The 20539-nt window shown below is 31.6% G+C and overlaps 1 protein-coding gene across 4 annotated transcripts in view; it reads left to right on the forward strand.

The window, feature by feature from the left end:
- Positions 1 to 20539, forward strand: part of LOC148623801 (tyrosine-protein phosphatase non-receptor type 21-like) — a 36731-nt gene extending 16192 nt beyond the window's left edge. For 2 of the 4 annotated variants that reach the window (XM_088565913.1, XM_088565914.1), the window contains exons 9-20: positions 2457 to 2539; positions 3898 to 3951; positions 7070 to 7109; positions 7409 to 7478; positions 10171 to 11312; positions 11692 to 11814; positions 12180 to 12398; positions 13272 to 13400; positions 13636 to 13710; positions 15044 to 15203; positions 17805 to 17962; positions 18251 to 20539. In XM_088565913.1, the coding sequence (XP_088422039.1) occupies positions 2457 to 2539; positions 3898 to 3951; positions 7070 to 7109; positions 7409 to 7478; positions 10171 to 11312; positions 11692 to 11814; positions 12180 to 12398; positions 13272 to 13400; positions 13636 to 13710; positions 15044 to 15203; positions 17805 to 17962; positions 18251 to 18379 (2382 nt within the window). In that variant the 3' untranslated portion in view covers positions 18380 to 20539. The remainder of the gene's footprint in view (positions 1 to 2456; positions 2540 to 3897; positions 3952 to 7069; positions 7110 to 7408; positions 7479 to 10170; positions 11313 to 11691; positions 11815 to 12179; positions 12399 to 13271; positions 13401 to 13635; positions 13711 to 15043; positions 15204 to 17804; positions 17963 to 18250) is intronic. The other 2 variants (XM_088565915.1, XM_088565916.1) reach the window with 1 other exon arrangement.

The following is a 20539-nucleotide window of genomic DNA, read 5'->3' on the forward strand; positions in this document are numbered from 1 at the left end:
ATCATTCAGTACCTCTTTTATGACCATAAAATATATTTCTGGCAATTATTCAACTAAATGATATTCTATTATTAGAATTAAGATCTGGTTTTCAATTCAACTGAAGATTTAAAGGACTCCTTTTTGGCCTTGAAAGATGTTTAGTAATAAATTTGCATTTAGGACATTCAGTTCTTGCAGTATTGTGTCAAGAAACATTAAACGTGTTAAGCATGTTCCATTTAACATACTTATCAGTCAGAAACTTAATCCTGTCATTAACATTTTACAATTAGTAAATATGAACGAAGAGCATTGATTTTAACCAAGTAAACTTGGCGGCAAAATTCAAATTGATAAGAGTGTCTAGTTTTTGAAAATCTTATGTTCATCAAGGAAATTATCTTGTTAAAATGAAATTGGTTTTATTTGGGTATAATTATTGTGTGAGATAAATACTCTTTTAAAATAGTTTTTGAATGTAAATGTAAATAAACTTTTGGATAGGTTTTAAAATTTTGGAAAAAAGGTGAAATGGAACTTGTAAATGTGTGTGAATTTAGATACTGTTTTACTGTTGATTATTACATTTTATACTTCAGAAATCAATAGTAAAGATTGACATTCAGTTTATTCATATAAGGAAAAAACAGTTTCTAAATAATATGGGAAATGCAAATGTATGATTGCAGTTTTTTTACATCATGTAATCTTTTGAAATTTTGATTGATCATGCTACAATTTTTAAAAGGATCAAAAACCTCCAGTGCTAACAGCACTTTGATTTTTAAGGTTTTTATTAGCAAGACATGTATCGACTCTGTTAAGAAATATCAATTTTTGTATTTGTAACATCTCTTAAACCAGTCCATGAATTGTAGTAAAAACTTTGGAATAAAGTTATCTTAAAAATTTCTACAGTCGAACCTTGTTAAGTCGAAGTCGAATGGACCATGCAAAAATGTTCGAGTTATCCGAGGTTCATGTAATTCGAGGTCGAAGAGAAACCGGAAATATTAGTAGTTTAGTCAATGATTGTTTCTGTATTTACACCATTTGTTGTGCTTGTACATGTACATGTACTTAACTTTACACTATACTTCGTAATGTCTTTGTTTCATATCGGAAGATATTTTTTTGTATGTTGTACATCATGTTTGAAATACTGAACAACACCGAGTATTGTAGTGAAATTTCCTCATGTGTTTTTTTCTATACATCAAAAACGTCATAGCTCATAAATTGCTGCTTTGTTTGATTCACAATCAGGAGTATCGTGAAACCATGTGTTCTACTACGTTATTACGATAAAATTTCAAATTCACTAGCGAAACGAATGTAGTGGATGAAATACCCTTACTATTGTCTGTTTGATGTGTCATTAAATAATCAGATACCATTGCAATTTATCTGTATTTTAAAAATTTTTTTTTTAACAAAATATCCTATGTCACTGTTAGTGTAAATTCCAACGTGTTATTAATACAATTCGTTTCTTTTAACAACACGCAATTTTAAATTAATTAAACAAATCAAACCATAAACAGTGTCAACAAATTAATTTTAAAAGCCACGCTAATCGTTGTTAAAACACACTTCGATCATGGTTTGTAATAAATCCATCTGTTTTCTGACTAATTAGTTGACTTTGAGATATCATGGTTAATTAACCTTGAAGTCCTATCGAGGGGACTGATTGATTACCTCGAATTATCCAAGGTTTCGATTCATCCGAGGTAAAAATGTATTGAAGAAAGGGTAGTTTTCCTGGGACTTTGTAATTAGTTTGAGTTATCCGAGATTTCAATTAATCCGAGTTCGACACATTTAGGTTCGACTGTAGATTCTGTATCTCAAAAAGAAGGTCTTGATTGATTTTACGGGTTATGGCTTTAAATATTTAGGATTTTGAGACCACAGAGAGGCCAAAGGCAAACATTTTATAAAACTAAACACTTTCCTTTATTATGACATGTTTTCATGCCCCTATTATTAAAACACGCTTCCCCTTTTCTAGGGCTTGTAGAGGGCTTAAACCACAAGTTCCTCTGTGTTTTTGGCATATTTGACTTGAAAGGCTTTAACTTAAAATGTGACAAATTTTCGGCATGGTTGGGGTCCAAGGAACCAAAAGGAAATCTTGCAAGGGGGAGGTGGGTAGCAGAAAGGGAATGTCATATTGGATGGGGAAAAGCTGTATTGGACGGCTAAATCCCGTATTGGACAGCTGAATCCCATATTGGTGCATTTTTGTATTATTTTGTATTGTATTGGCAGTTTTGATCATATTTTGGCAAATATTCACATATAAGTCGATAGTTGTGTTTATAATTTTAGGTTCAACTTCAGTGGTTATATCTAGCAGTGCCTTGTGAAGCATTATATGTAGCTATAAAATGATGATTTGCAAGTGTTCTCTATAACTGAAATGCAGAGTTGTACATTTTCCTATTATATAAATTTTGAAATGATTTCAGGAGGACACAGATACAGCCAAGTATGTCAGAAGATTTGGTTTGTTACAACAAAAGTTTTACAAGGCAAACAGAACTACTCCAAGGTATGCTCATTTTTCCTGATTTTGTAATCTTTAAACCATATGGAGAGCTCAGTGTCTTTGATTTTTAACATTGTCTATTTGCATCACTAAAAATTGTTTTCCTTTCTTAGCAGGAAAGAAAAAAAATCAATTGATAGATGCATTTTTCAGTTGTGAAATTGAATCTACCAGTAAATTAACTAGGCTTTGGCAAAGATATTGAATGTTTTATATTTCTACAGTTACATGAACTTCCAAATATAAACAAAATAAAAGTATAAAGAATTTTCAATTTCATAAAATATTCTGATTTCAAAAATTCATGGAGGTTTTCTTATGGGATGTTTTAGTTATTGTATCACTTCAGCCATTAGTTTAGTCATTGTATTACTACAGTGCCAATCTAGGGTGTTGAAAATATTGGTCCATACCATGTGTAAGAATAAAAGACGTCAAGGTGACTTTTTTATATGATCTCCTCACCTGTGGACATTTACCTTACTATTCAAGTCTGGCAACCCATTAATTTAACATGTTGATTGATCCAACATGTCACTAGGGCTACATATGAACCTATTTAAATGATTTAATTGAATGGCTAAGTAATACATTAGTTACAGGTAAACTGAAACACCTATGGTCATCTCACAGTAATTATTTTTTTTTTATCATTAAAGCTATAAGGTACAATCATCAATCCGATGACAATTAAGTACCATTCTGTGTAAGAATTAGGCAATGGGTGGCAAATCATTTTCCCCAATTCAGTCATTTTTGCCTAAAATATATTTAGTATATCTAGAAAACAACCAAAAAGCTGTTTTAGTTTATCCCGAAGCATCTGTGACATAGATATTTTTTGACTACTTATATAGGAAAAGAGTGCAGGAAATTTTTCCTGCCATTTTTCCGTAGTGCATTTATACTAAACACTTTGACGGTTATTTCTGGTGTTTATCAGGTATCATTAATCCTTTAATGTAATAAAATCTCTTGTGTTTTTTCCCTTCATGTGCCACACCTTAAATACATTTTGCCTGATTCTTAGACCAAAAAGTACTTAAATATTTATTTTAACATTTGTTTTATTTGGGTCACAAGAACCTGCTGATTTAAAATTTTCTTCCAAACTATTTTTTTCCCATTGCCAATGACTTTGATTGAATAAGGATTTTTTTAATCATTGTTATGAACAAACAATTTTATATTATAAATTCCATAAGAGGTCATTAAAATTGAGCATAGGCTTTAATAAGCTTTGTCCTACAGTCCAGATGTTGTACTCATTTACACAGTGGCTTAACCATTGAAAAATTCCAATATTGGAAGTTATTGATTTTGAAAAAGAACTCACTGCTTAGCATGGTTTATGATTGCAGTTCAAGTGTTGTAGATTTGAATGAATATCCTGAGACTGTCAACATGTATATATCGTAAGCATCATAATTCATGCATGTTCTTCAGATGACTAACACAAGGTTATCATTTGCTTGACTAGTAAATAGTTATTCTGATATAGATTTATTATACAGTATACATCTAAACCATTTACTCTGGGTATGTAATTGTTTCAACTTAACCTGTTTGTATACATATACCCTTCATTCTTTCTTTAAATAACATTTTTTTCTCTCCATAACTCATTCTTTTTCCTCCTTTACTTTCCGTATCCTTTCAAATTAAGTGGTGTATTTGTTAAATTGACTCAAACCTTAACTTTTCTTTTAATTCTACAATTATTGATGGAATAAAGGTCTTTTTCTGTGCACCTTTTTTGGTTTCCAGTACATATCAAGACCATTTTTTATGTGAAGTGATTTTACATACAAATACAATATGACAAGTAATGATAATGTCTCCACTTGGAAAGGGAGGTAATGTAATTTTGTATGCAGTCACCTTCCTGAATGGTCAATATATCTAGTTGCTAAACATGCCTATAAACTTATAGTGTGGAAAAACATTAATTGATGCTATCATTTTTTGAAAGTTTGATAACATTCCATTGGATCATTTGAATTCTTGGCCACTGACTGTTATATTCATTTTAAGCCGAGAATTTCTATGTATTTGGTAATTTCAGTTCTTGTTTTGATTTCCATTTATCTATCTAAAAATCTGATGGAAGTTAGCTGTTCTATTTTTAGTTCACACAAGTAAACAAAATTGAGTGATGTGATTTTATAGTTTTAGTTTTAAAAGAATAATCACATCACCTATATAAAAAGGGACAGATCAAAGATTTCTTGTAAGGGTGATGTTAAGGTAAGAAATTGCAACTTTTGGGGGTAACTAAATTGTGGAAAATCAAGTTTTCAAAAATAAGGATTTCGATGGGGTCAAGTTGTTGGAAAATCATGATGACATGCAAAAAAAAGACATTTGCCCAATTTTAGAGGTAGCAAAGTTCCCCCTCCACTTCTCTTAATCCTCCATTGACAAAGCAGACTTGAGATACTTTTTAAGTTTTGTTGCTTTTCTGGATTAAAAATGTATCTTGCCATTGAATTTGAATAAGAGCAAGTAATCCAAATTGGCTGTTAGTAATAAGAGCAACCAATCCAAATTGACTGATAGTAATAGACAACCATTACATGTCATTGCAGCATTACAATAACAACATCTATTTTAACAATCATTTTGTGGTAGTAGAGGTTGTCATGGAAACATCTAGATATCTTTTTTTGAATATGAGTTAAATAAAATCTTTTAATTAACTATTAAAAACCATATTTATCTTATTTTCATTGTTAAGTAACAAATCCAGATGATTTAATTAGGATGAACAAGGTATACTTAAATTTAATGATCATGATAAAATTAAAAGAAACATATAATATCACAACTAGCTTATGGTACTTGTCATCACTCAATAGTGTTATCATGGAACTATAGGTGGTTTTAACTATGAGCTGTAATCAGTGTTATGGAACTATAGATAGTTTTAACTATGAGCTGTTGTCACTCAATAGTGTTATCATGGAACTATAGGTGGTTTTAACTGTAAGTTGTAATCGGTGTTATCATGGAACTATGGTTGGTTTTAACTGTAAGCTGTAATCAGTGTTATCAAGGAACTATAGGTGGTTTTAACTATGACCTGTAATCAGTGTTATCATGGAAATATAGGTGGTTTTAACTGTAAGCTGTAATCAGTGTTATCAAGGAACTATAGGTGGTTTTAAATATGACCTGTAATTATTGTTATCATGGAACTCCAGCTCATGGTTTTACTATGAGCTGTAATCAGTGTTATCATGGAACTATAGGTAGTTTTAACTATGAGCTGTTGTCACTCAACAGTGTTATCATGGAACTATAGGTGGTTTTAACTGTAAGCTGTAATCGGTGTTATCATGGAACTATAGATGGTTTTAACTGTAAGCTGTAATCAGTGTTATCATGGAACTATAGGTGGTTTTAACTATGACCTGTAATCATTGTTATCATGGAACTCCAGCTCATGGTTTTACTATGAGCTGTAATCAGTCTTATTATGGAGCCATAGATAGTTTTTAACTATGAGCTGTTGTCACTCAGTAGTGTTATCATGGAACTATATGTGGTTTTAACTGTAAGCTGTAATCAGTGTTATCATGGAACTATAGGTGGTTTTAACTGTAAGCTGTAATCAGTGTTATCATGGAACTATAGGTGGTTTTAACTGTAAGCTGTAATCAGTGTTATCAAGGAACTATAGGTGGTTTTAAATATGACCTGTAATTATTGTTATCATGGAACTCCAGCTCATGGTTTTACTATGAGCTGTAATCAGTGTTATCATGGAACCATAGATAGTTTTTAACTATGAGCTGTTGTCTCTCAGTAATGTTATCATGGAACTATTTGTGGTTTTAACTGTAAGCTGTAATCAGTGTTATGGAACTATGGATGGTTTTAAATGTGAGCTGTAATCAGTGTTATCATGGAACTATTGATGGTTTTGACTGTGAGCTGTAATCAGTGTTATCTGTTAACTTAACTGAATTCCTTTTAGACTGTAGGATTTGTTTGGTTTAGACAGGCTTCCTGTGTTTTCAGGGTTAGGTTAAAATAGGATACTGTACATAATTTATTGAATGCATTTAAGCCTCACAATGGGTTTACTTACTCCCTTGCTATATATTTTTTTCTTTACAACTAGACTGATAAGATTCTATGTTTGTATAAAGTGATGAAGTAGGCAGGAAAAAAGATGTGATGATTTCTTATGTTTATTTTAAGTGTTCATTACTTAATATGACTAGATTGTACATGTACTTTGTAAATGATATTTAGCCAGTGTACCACAAGATTTGATATATGTGTTTCTGCTGAATAGGCCTAAAATCTGCTCATTTTCTGTGCCAATTTCTTGTACTTGGCTTTCAGAATTTAAAACATATTTTGACATTTATCTCCTGGATGATTGAATACAAAACATCATGTCATATTGGATCAGCAATAACTTAGTACATAATAAATAATAAATTAAACAAACTTTTTAAATTTATTAATCAGTTATACTAAGATTGATGATAATTATTATAACATTGAGATTTTATTTTTCAGAGATCTTCCAGGATCAACAACAGAGTTCATTGACCCATTGGTAAAGTTACTTTGTGTTTCAAAAATTTTAAGGAATCATTTTTAAAATGGCACAATGAGCATTCTTATTATTATTTCTCCACTTATGCATGTTAATGTTGTAAAACTAATTGGCCTCTCCAAAGAAATTGATACATTCATGAGTCAATTTACATTTGTAAATATTTATGAAATTAATTGGGAAGAGTTTCAGTAACAGTTCAATTTACTGTAATGAACTCTTGTATAATACATCATGGTGAATGTTTTTTTTTCTATTTAGTTGAAATGTTAAATTTTAATATGACTTCTTTTTTACAGACTCAGTCACAAACATCCTTAACATATTCACAGAATTCTTATCAGTCACATGACCAAAGATTTGATCAGGGTAAGTAGATGAATCCAGTGTTAGATATGAGTGGATTTCCTTAGAGACCAAAAACTTGACCTGTTTACAGAAGGGTGATTTTTACACATAAGTAATAACCATAGACTCTACAGTAAAAACTCATTAGGATATGCAGTACACTGACAACTAGCAACTCGGATGCTTTTCATGCATTTACTTTGGTGTTAATGTGAGAAATTCCCCATTTTAATGGCACAATTGCCAAAGATATATGTAATATATTATAACTATGTCATCATAATTGCTAGGTATAACGTTTCTGGACAAAACTTGAATGTATGTGAATGGGTCTTTAAGAAATTAATCCGTAAGGTGTGATGACGCAAAGACATGCTGTAAGTAAGGGACCTAAAACATCATTTTTCTAAAATTTTGTATGAATTGCTAATATTTTTACCTATTATGGGGGTCAATATAAAGTCTTGACAAAGACTCTGGAAATGGTAAAAAATGCCAGTCATTGAAAAATTTGGAAAATGTCTGATGGTCATTTGCTAATTTCTAACATGCAAAATAAATATCAGTCTTTTTGGTTAAATAGTTAAGTTGAAGGATTACTGATGGCTAAACATCTTGTCTTAAAAATCCCTTTATTTAGATTAGTTCTTTGGCAGGTATTACTTATGTGACAAATCCATTGGACTTGTTCATGGTATTATTTAAAGTAAATCATACCAATTTGTGTCTTCTTGAAAAATCATACAGACATACATTTGTATATTTTCAATTAACTAATAGTGTTGGAAATTATGTAAAAATAGTATGTTCAAGTTTATTTTAGTTATTTTAAAAGAATTTTTGACATAAGAATTCATATAAATTGTAAGAAGCTTCTTTCAAGGGGAGATAATTGGCATGAAAATTCTTTGAAAGGGGATAAAATTGGCTGGAAAATGTCTTTAGCTATTTGCTAGAGCCATTGCCATACTAGAAATATTATGTATGGTCCACCTTTATTAGTTAAAATAATTCGCTTGCTTATTTTAATTCAATAACGATGGATGGATAGTTATCAATTATGATATCCACCTAAGTAAATGTTTAAACAAAACACACGGTTGGAGGAAATCCTTGTTTATCAGTAGGCACATTAAATTGTAAAAAATGTCAAATCTCTTTCGTGTTACTGTAAATGTCCTAGTTATGAATACTTTCATCTTGACCTTCAGATTGTAACATTTTTTGTTTTGTGTTCTTATATGTTACAAGCAATGTTCTTGTATGTATGTAAGTGGTTAATTGTTTATTTCAGTACAATCAACTTGATTTTGGTCAAGTGAAATACCGTCACTGTAACAGCTCATTTTAGTGGACTTTTAAAATTCAGGAAATGAAAATGGCTTTGAAAGCTGCTGGAAATTGTGTTTTTTTTTCTCCTATATTTCAGTATATATTGTGTTTGTTTTTCTCCTATATTTCAGTATATATTGTGTATCTGTAGGGATAACATTGATAATGACTGGTATAAATTTGGAAACTGACAAAATGACTGCAATAGACTGATTAAATTTCCAAAGCCTTGTTCTTTATTTCTTGGGATTCTTTTGTATGCAGAAACTAACTCTTATGCTAGATATTTATACCCCACAAATAATGTTTGGGAGGTATATAGAAATCACCAAATATGTCTGTCTGTCTGTAAGCTTATCTTGTAAGAAGACCTTCCCTTAAAAACCACTATTGCTCTTGATGAAATTATTAAGGAGGTTATGAATCATATGTAGATGTGTGTGAAGGAAGATTATTATAGCCTATATCTGAAATGGGAGATTATCCGTCTTATAGTTTATACATTTGGGCATCGAGTAAGTTCAACTTCTGCTAAACTGTCAAATGCATTTTGATGCAATCTGATAGGAAGCTTCACATGTAGATTGTACATGAAGGAAGGTATTTTATATTGGATTACTGCAAGAGTAGATAATTCAACTTAAGATTTTTAAATATAAAGTACAAAAGTGATATTTATCTAAGTAAAAGTCTCATAAACTGCTCGGTATATTTTAATAAACTAGTATAGTAAGATTTAAAGGTTAACTGGTTGTTAATGAATGAAGATATAAACCATTAGATGCCTGTAAGGTAAGATCATCCAGTGTTACTGCTCAATGGATTTTGATGAAATTTCAAAGATAGGTTTGCATCATACTTGGATGTGCATTAAGCAAGATGAATGATTGTAGGAAAAAAATTGTAAGTTCTCTGCTAGGGGAGAAAGTTGAACTTGAGATTTTAATTTTATCAAAGTCCATGTTTTACACAGGGTATTCTTTTCATGGGCTTGCTCTTCCTTTATGGATTTGTTCATGCTCACTTTGAAGAATACCATGTTGAACTTTCAATATATTTCTTTGGCACATGACAAGCCTCAAACCAAAATGAAAAAAGAAAGGTGGTAATTGATACATTGAAGTTAAAATTTATGAATAAGATGGGAAGGAAAACTTTTTATGATAATTTGATTTACACCAGGCGAAAATATTGACTAAATTTATGAATGTAAAGTCTGCTTATTTTAAAACTACAAGAAGTTATCACAATAAAGTTTTATTTCCCAGAATTTATGACGGATGAGGAAAAGGCTATGTATATAACTGTTGAATCATTGTTGTATTCTTTATAGAGACATTTTTTTACATGTGAATACATATGTAACTTATTAATATTTCAGACTTATCACAGTCTACAACAACATCTGTAGAAGATTTCTATAGACAATCTCAACAGAGTTTAGATACTGGTAGTCGTAGGTATAATGGAAGTATTGATTCTCAGAATAGTCCCACACAACATGATCCTCGTGCAGCTTTACTTCCAGCCTACAGACCAAGTCCAAGCTATGATCAAGTCATGCAAAGTAGAGAACAACAGAAAAATATTTCTAACTCTCAAATGTATTCAAGACCTCAGGAAAGTATAACATACAGTCATCCTGATATTGGTTCTGACATTTCTAATTATAGTCGACCTGAGAGTGATTATGTGAACAGTGAAACAATACACAATTACAACAATAATACATTATATGCTAATGTGTTTCAGGAAGAAAAACAAAACTATTTACAATATAGAGACCGAACTAGTAATTTAATAATACAACCTACCTACAGTTCACCAGAACTGACAGGTCTTCCTCAGGAATATCCCACAGGAAACATATTCCATGACCCATTACCATTCCAGTATAAACCTCCTCCACCTTACCCACGGACTAGTAGTAGTACACCTGACCTGGCTGTACAGGGTGTAAGGAATAATGTTAGTCACAGTCCAGATCTGATTTCACGAAAAAACAGTGGCATCCCTGATAATGATTCATTACATGAAGTGAAGGAACAGGATGATATACTTTCAGAAAAAGTGGATGATGCCACTTTGACTAAGCCAGTAGAATCTGCCAGTCAACCTCCACCAATTATTATTAGTCAGGCAGAAATTGATGATGGTTCAAGTGATTGTTCAGAGACAGCATTTCACATCAAAGACACTGATAGTGAATTAGGAGAGGGGCACGATAAAACACATGAGGAGACACAAATTCAGATAAAGTATGTGGCTCCTAGCAAAGCACCACCTCCATCTACCTCTAAAGAGGTTGTTGTGAGGCGGGAAAGTTTTCGTCGTATGATGATAGCCAGATCTGGTCAGTTTAATCTGAGTTCTGACAATAGTATAAATCAATCTGATAAATCTATTATACATGAAGTGACTACAACTGAAGTTGATAATACTGTTGAGCCACTGGTGAAAAGTGATATGATCCAGGATCCAGATCTGGAAGTAGATGGAGACTCAGATTCCAACTCAGATCAGGTTCTTACCATTCATCATACCATTTCTTTTTTTTTTAATAAATTGAACATATGATTTTTTTTATTCTGTGGTGTTCACAACAATGTAATTCTTGGTATGAAATAGCTTTTTTGCTGTTAAGATAAATATTAAGTTATTCAACAAGGAATATATATTTTAAATGAGGATATTTATTTGTTATGACTTTTTCCAAAATTATTGTCGTGTTTTTCTGGCAATTGAAAAATATATTTGTTACCAGTTTCATGATCCTACCTCAGTTCTTGGAAACATTTAGACTCAACTACATTTGTACCTAAAATAAGCTAAATCTTTGTCATTTTTTTATTTTTTTTTTTTTTATTTTATCTATTGTTTTTTTTAAATATTTTTTCCATAGGATGGAACGGTAAAGTTTAAAATGGGTCCCTTGAAGATGGCAGCAATGAATGGACTAACCATGTCCAGACCTATGGTATTGGCACTAATGAATGATGAAAGTAGGGCTCCTAAAGATGAAAGGGTCAGTCATTTTATACATGAACAAGTCACATCAAAGAATAAAGAAGTTATTTTTCTCATGGAAGTTTGAATGAGGTTTAAAAGTATTCAAAAGAATTTAGCAGCACAGATCAAAAGAAGTAAAACAAAATTAAATGAAAACAATAGTTGGTCTAAGGAGACTAGACTATTGTTTGGAAGAAATGTCATAAATTTAAATTTCTTCTTGCATGATGTTTTGAGATTGGATTAATGGAACTACATCTATTATACAGCTTCACTATGGATGCAAACATACAAAGGTTTTAACATGAAAATAGCTTTTTGTTGAAATCGTATTTTCATCAAATTAATTGATTCTATAAATTGAATGGTTGTTAATTTCAGAGAAAAGTTTTAGAGACGAAGTTGTCAGAAAATTTAGTTTTTAAGGAATTTGAAGAAATCCCTAAGAAAAACTCATCAATTGAATGCTCAGTTGCTAAATTGGTGGAAAATGAGTCCCGTAATCGATTTAGAGATGTACTTCCATATGATATAACAAGAGTTAAATTGACACCAAGGAAAGATAATCATTCAGGATACATCAATGGATCCCACATTAAGGTAATGTCAAAACCACCCTTGAACTTTCCACATTTGGTTACAATTGGGTGGGTACAAAACTGTTGTACAAAAATAATCTATGCTGCAATGGCTACAAATTTCTATCTAACTAGGCATTATTTTATTGAAAGATTTTTAGAAATGGCATTATTGTTGTATGATGCAGGAGTGATATATAGGCCCCTCAGAGCTTTTTGTTTAACCTTTAAGCCTGCAGCTATAACTGTAAAAATACCATATTCTTCCGTGTATACCACACACTTTGTTCCAGGAGTGGGTGTGCAGTATACACCAAAACAATGAGTTACTAGATTTATTTCTGGAGACATCCTTTTTGGGAAGCAGATCCGAAGTCGTTAACACAAGACAACATCGAGCCATTTTTTATTTTTCACTGGAATCCTTTCAACTCAACGTGGTCTGCTGCTGGTGATTTTTTCTCACTTCCCAGTGTGTTTTTTCGTCAATCTCCTTTTCAAAGAATGGGGTGCACGGTATACATGAATGCGCATAATACACTTAAGAAATGGTACATAACAGCTCATTTCTGACATCAAGTTGAAAGATGACTTTTGAAAGAGTTTTTGTCTTTTTGCTGTCACAATTGATGATTTTCTCATTTCTAGGCTTATACATGTATCAGTAACTCAAATACTAATAGGAAATGTAAAATTGGTTATATGTAGAATCTATTCTGAAGAAGTAAGATTGTATGAGGAATCCTTGTAAGTGTTATTGTAATTTTTCTATTCACTAAAGGAATTCTATGACCCAGGTGAGTTATTAAGACCTCTTGTTATTTTTATTTTTTTTTTTTTAGATTTACTGAAAATTCTTTCAGGTTTAATTGTTGAACTATGATATTTTTTTAAGCTTTCTGTTGGAGATCGTGTGTGGTGGTACATAGCTACTCAAGCACCATTGAAGGATACATGTATTGACTTCTGGCAGATGATCTGGGAACAAGAAGTTGATGTTATAGCCATGCTTACCGATTTAGTGGTAAGAACCTTGAAAAAGATAGCATGACCTGTTAAACTGATGTACATTAAGTTATGTTTTGATAATTGACATAATTTTTGTTGAACATTTTCTTAAATTTTGCCATATTAACTATACTTAAAAGAATTGCTCTATTGAAACAAAATTAATGTATGACCATAACTGCTATGTAAGTTTAAACTATCGTACAGTGAAGATACATTTGAATAGTTTATAAGAACATATTCTTTCATAGGAAATGGGAAGAGAAAAATGTTATTCATATTGGCCACAGGAAGTTGGACCAGAGCATAAAATCACTTTTGGGCCGGTAAGTTACTGTCCAGCTTTAAAATCTCTGATTTTTGTAACTTGTATAGGTCCCATTCCTCTTCTGTATAAACTGAGAAGAATCGAGTAAATTGTTTTGTGCTTTTTTAAAGGTCATTTATCAGGAAAAAAACACTTAGGTTTGACAAATGTGTGAAATGTATCAATTAGCTGTCTAAATAAAAGGATCAAGAGCTTTATTAATGTCTTGTTGTGGTTTGAAGTTGAACTTAAATTTTTATGTAGAAAGTAGGAATTTGTCTCTGTTAATATTACCTTGATAGTTATTATGACTCCACCCACTTTGATGAGGAGACACATTGTTTTTGCCCTGTCCATCTGCCTGTCTCTCCCACACACTTCTTAAGTACAACTTTTTGGAAACTACAGCACCAAATATCATGCAACTTTTAGGTTGTTAGGACAAGATACGCAGTTGTGCATATTACCAGGAATTGATGACCCACTGAATTTTGTTGGAGTTATTATTTTTTTTTTAACTTTGGAAGTAAGAGAGAGAGGTACTTTTTTTAGGCAAAAACATATACCTCTTTGTAGGTTTTTTTTTAGGCAAAAACTTATACCTCTTTGTAGGCAAAAACAAACGTTGATTTTTGAGAAAAATATAATACATTTAGTAAGATAATTAAATACCAAGATACATATGTTAAGTACAATCAAACTTCACTCCCTCGAACTCAGATGGCTTGAACATCCAGGATTTCTCAAACACAATTCAAAGTACCAAAATTTTCTCCTATATAATCAATATATATAATCTTGGATTTCACGAACTTTGATTTCTTGAACACTAGTCAGTCCATACGGTAATAAATCTTAGAGAATAACCCTCACTACCTTGAACTCGTCAGCCATTTTGTCAGCGTGGGTAATAAAAGGTGTGAAAAATTGAAACCCTATCATTAAGCACTGTCATTTTAGTTAATTACAGGTAAAATTTTAGTCATCACTAATTAGGTAGTTTTGAATGATCCGAAGGCGGCATGATGAAAGCATCAAAGAAACTCCAATGACAACAAATTATTGACTTAGGAACTCGAGCTCTGAATGTTTTTAAAAGCAAACACAGGAATTTTAATGTCCACAAGTCAACATAATCTCCCAAAAGCGAATGAAAAAGATGCATGAACTAACAAAACTTTGTAGGAAGTAAGCAATTTCTAAAGATTAAGTCAAATTCGGACCATCAACAAAAAAAATCTGGACTTCTATGAACTTCAATTTCCTGAACTAATAACATGAACACTTTTCAGTGGTCCTTTTGAGTTCGAGATATCGAGGTTTGACTGTACATATATCTTTTTTTCTTTCAGTTTGAAGTGACTTTGCTATTCTGTAATGATTCCTTGTGTTATATAACTAATCGTGTATCTGTGGTACATACCCTGTCAAAGAAAGAACGACAGATCTGGCATTTACAGTACACAGACTGGCCTGATCATGGATGTCCAGATGATATGTATGGGTTTTTAGGTAAGTAATCATCAGTGATTTTACTAGTGCTTGTCATTTTCGCCATTGATGAATCAATTTCAGAAGTGATGAACATTTTTTCAGCCAAATTTGCCACTTTAATTATTCAAACACCTTATTTACAAGGGACAAGTAAACTGCTAAGAAGCCTCACAAATTTACAACTGAAGCCAATCAAAGATAATTTTGACATTGATTGCCCGTAGCCTAAGGCAGGGGCGGATTTAGGCAGTGGCGTGGCAGGTGTGCACTCCCCCTAAAATTTGAAAAGCATGGGTTGTCAGGGGTAGATTTAGGCGCTTTTAGGTTGAAACTTTAATTTCTCGCTAATTTTACCACAAAAGATATCTACATTGCGCCTACTATAGGAGAATATTTAAAAAATTTAGCCTAAAAAAATTGTTCGACTCACTCCACTTGGCGAATTTTCAATGTGCAAAATTACAGGCCTTGAACTTAGCTAAATTCACAGAAATAACTGTTTTTCAGACTTTTTTCTGAACGCTTGCAGATTATGACATGATTTTTGGTATATAAGTTCACCATGATGAGTGACAGGTCAAGTGTACATTTTGTTCCGCTACAATGATATTTACTTTAGATTAACTAAAACTCAAAGGAATCACTGTCTGAAGTTTGAAACTACCATTCTGAGTGACAGAATTTAGTTAAAGGATAAAGGTCTAAAGCCTAAAAAACAATCTTATTCCTTTTTTATCAGGGTCCTTCTACATGTATTTCTCTTACAAACAAATTTACTTGAGTATCCAACTTGGGGATAAGTGGGGTATGTGAGTGCGCTCACTAAGATTCTTTAATTAACAAAAGGAAATGGCTGGCTTTTGTTTACACTTATCTAATTGCCATGACACTTTTTTTGCGAGAAAATTGGTAATTGATAGAAAGGAAAATTCTTTTTGTCTAATGAAAACACATGGAAATGAAATAGACATGATGGAGAAAAATATTATGACTGAATAGACTCACTCAATACAAATGAGTCCTTATATACTGATATGAAGCAGGGAGTTAGTAATAGAATAAAATAGTAACAGAAATAGTAAATATTTTTTTTTACACATGTTTGGTGTAAAGAAAGGGCTGAAACATTGTAGAAAACTTGTAGTTCTGTTGCCATTTTTGATTGGTTTATTTTACGTACTCTGAGGGGAAACACAGGGAGTTAATTTCTCCATCTATACACAGTGTAATCAACTGTATCCACTTTAAAATGTGCAAAAGTTTTCTATTACTAATTATACCCCACCCAACAAAGTTGCGAAGGGTATAATGTTTTTGACCCGTCCGTCAGTCTGTCAGTCCATCTTCAGTTTTCTGAACTTTTTTTTAAACACATATTTATATTTCCAAGATTTTTGGTATATAAGTTTACCATGATAAGTTACAGGTCAAGTTTAACTTTTGTTCCACTCCGATGATTTTTACCGAAAAAATGGGCCTTGAGCTTAGTAAAATTCACAGAAATAACAGTTTTCCAGATTTTTTTTCTAAACATTTGTAGATATTGACATGATTTTTAGTATATGAATTCACCATGATAAGTTACAGGACAAGTTTGTAGTCGGTTCTGCTCCAATGAATTTTACCGAAATTACGGGCCTTGAACTTCACAGTAATAACCATTTTTCGGACTTTTTTCTGAATGCTTGTGTGACTATTTGAGTACTTTGAATATCCCAAGTAGTGACGTAATGTATTTCATGGATGACGTCAAGTTATGAGTCCCTGATACTGATAAAAATCTTGTTGCTATGTTGTTTTTTAAAATACCTTGCACAATACACCTCTTAAAATATAGCCAGACCAATATCACTATACTGATTTTATGGGAAAATGGAAATAATGACCAGGAATGGCAATTTTCCTCTAATTATGCATTTCTCTGAAATATGCCATAATTTAGCTTATGGTCTCACTAACCACTTCTAATGTTTCCATTACTTTACATGTTAAAAAAGTAATTTTCAAAGTTTCACTGTGAATTCCCAGGACAAATGACATCTTAAAGTTGCATACCGTTGCAAAGCTTGGAAAATAAGGCTTCCAAAATCATTATGCTAATGGTACGATGATTGTAGAAATTCTTCACAAAATTTACTTGAATAAATAATACTGAAAATCCACATTTTTACCTGTTCTGCTAACTGACAGCATCGAGGCAAACTACTCACATATGTAAACAATATTCATACACTGTTGTAGTTAATTACATATATGATTTTGAAGTACAAATTCTCAGCTTTATTTTAACTACTTTTAATCATAATAAACACAAATAATGTACTTACAATGCATATATTTAGGTTCAGTGTGTTTTTGGTACTACATAGGGGGTGGCCATTTGACCCGGAAGTGGTTAGTGAGACCACTCCTTGTAAGAGTTATTACCCTTGAATGGTGAAAAATTACCAGGTGAGCGATTCAGGCTCCTGGGTGCCTCTTGTTTATTGGGGTCCTTTTACACATATTTCTCTTACAAACAAATTTATTTGAGTATACAACACTGGGACACGTGGGGTATGTGAGTGCGCTCACTTAGGTTCTTTAATTAGTGATTTTTTTTTGTATATTTATTTTTAGGATTTTTAGATGAAGTTGACTCAGTGCAGAGGCTAGCAGAAAGTGAGGAAGGAAGTGGAAAAAAATCTCCTATCATTGTGCATTGTAGTGCTGGGGTAGGGAGGACAGGTGTGGTCATACTAACACAAGTCATGAAATGGTGCTTAGAACATAATCATGTAAGACATTGTGGATAGTTAATGCAGTGACATAGGAAAACATTAATCATATAGGCTATTATTTTATATTGTTGACTGTCACAATTGTTTTTGTTTTTGTTTTTTATTATTTATTACTAGATTTAGAAAGAGCAATATAGGCTTATATTGATTATTCATTACTTAATTTAGAAAGAGCAATATTGGCATATATTTCTAGTCAGATACTCATGTAGAATTAAGAAATAATGAATGACTTCAAATCAGTTTAGAATATGTGAATGCAATAATATGACCATTTTTTTTCAGGATATAGACTTGCCCAAGGCTTTGGCTGGTATACGACAACAGAGGATGTTCATGGTGCAGACTTTGGGGCAGTATAACTTCATACATAAAACTTTAATACAGTATCTTAAAAACACGAGACTTATCTAATGTTGTTCTGTAGGTGATCAACAGGAGAAACTGATTTCCAAAATGTAGTCCACTAGGTAATGATGTAAATTTTTTTAATTCCAAAGGATTGATTAACTTGTATCAAATAAAATATTTCATCTAATTCCAGCATTACTATGTATCATTATCTTGTATAAGGTGTTATAAGAGTAAATATTTATTGTATATTATATAGTTCTAACAATATCAATATGTGTCTGATATTTTTAGTGCAATCACTTTTCTTACTTCATTTTAATGTTGTATTTTTTCTGAAAGATTTTTTGTTAGTTTTTACAATCAGATTTCTTACAATATGGTTCTTTATGTTTTATTTATTAACATATTTTTGGTCAATATGCAACAGAATACTAGGAAGCTACATGTATGTACAGTTTTCTTATCTCAGAAGTGATAAGTAGAAATGTTAAGCACATTATTTTTAAATAAATCAGAGTAAATGCAATTAAATTGAAACCATGTTTATCTGAATGGTGTTATTATTAAAGTAATGTTTAAATTTTTGGAGGACATTAGACATTTAAAGTAGGGTATAAATGTCAATTAAAGTATTCTATTCCTTTTAAGTATGTTATGACGATATTTCTATATTTTATTTTAAATTTGTCTCATTAATGAGAATCTCATTTACCTGTAAAACAATCGTAGAAATTTATCAAAAAAATAACCCAGTTTTATTTTACAATCATGACAATGATTGTAAACTTGTACATTGATTGTACAAATATGTGTAATCTTGTACAGTGATTGTACAGATATGTGTATGCACATTAAACCCCATTTCTCACTTTTGCCTTTTGTACCAAAGCATGTTGTTTACTTTTAGTATTAGCTTTAAAGTTTATGACCATTATCACTAGTAAATGTCAATATAGATATCGGGTAAATACTGACACGAGATGGTCTTCAACGATATACATTGTAACTGTTATTTGACACGATTAAATTTGTAAATCTGCAGGATAAGTACTTACTAGCATTGGGTTGTTTAAGAACCAGCCTTAGATGATATAAAGTAAAAAACAGCTTAAAAGAGGTCTAATTGTGGTATGTTTGAGGTAACTAAAATAATTCTTAATGTAGGGAGTAGAAACTTTTCCAATATAAAGTAATGTGAAACATGTTTTGGTTAACAGAAAGTCTACTTGTACATAAAAATGAAATTTTTGTCATTTATTATATCACAGGGTAGGCTGCAACTGGCCCCAAAACACCATTATACACTGGTACAGGGAAAGAGTTGCCACTATATATTCAAGTAGCATGAAAAATAAACTGAAGGTAAAAACAAACAAGACATACAGAGGCCAGAAATTCCTAACTTTGGACAGGTTAAAAAATGTGGTGGGGTTCAAGTACTTTGGCGTGATTACAACCCTACTCCTTTAAAATCTGGCCACAGTGGAAAAAATATACGATTAAACACACCTAAATCAGTTCAAAAAGGTTGGAGTCCCTTGTTACAATGGAAATGAAGAAACTGAATATAAATTACAAATGTTCAAACTTAGGGCTACTAGCATCTAACTGACATGCCAGCTCCTGACCAGTTTAAAACTACAAAGAGTTATGTCCCCATCATATATAAAATCAATCCCAATTCCTCCCATGTGGGGTTGAGAATCACACTACATCATAATTCATACAGTAAGGACACAACCCATGTCATGCAAAAATCTGTTTAAATATAGTGTTTTAATTTCTTTGAGTGAATTATCTGCATAAATTGGTGGTAATTTTTTCTTACTATTAAATAGGGGTGTGAAAGAATAATTTTCCTCATTACTTTTGTTTGATACATAGTAGTATACGAAAGTTGAATTCTGTGTAAATGGTGATAACTTTTTAAGTTACAGGTCATTGATGTGATTTTACATTAAGCTGCAATAGTATATTGTGTATGTATATGTGAAGTTTGAATGTGATACTAATGATAGGTTGTATGATGATTTGCATGACAAATTTTTATCACTATTTTATTTGATAAATTTTAAACTGTGCTTTTGTGAATTATATACTGCTATTCCCATGCAAGCATATGAAATGGTGCTAGACCCTGTTTTATTGTGTAATATTTTTAGATTATTTTCAATAATTGTTTCTGTTGAAATAAAAAATATACATGTATGTGTAATTCAA

This window comes from Perna viridis, chromosome 2 (genome assembly GCF_037379345.1).
Source record: "Perna viridis isolate PV_CMFRI_1.1 ecotype Kerala chromosome 2, ASM3737934v1, whole genome shotgun sequence".
NCBI classification, from domain to species: Eukaryota; Metazoa; Mollusca; class Bivalvia; order Mytilida; family Mytilidae; genus Perna; species Perna viridis.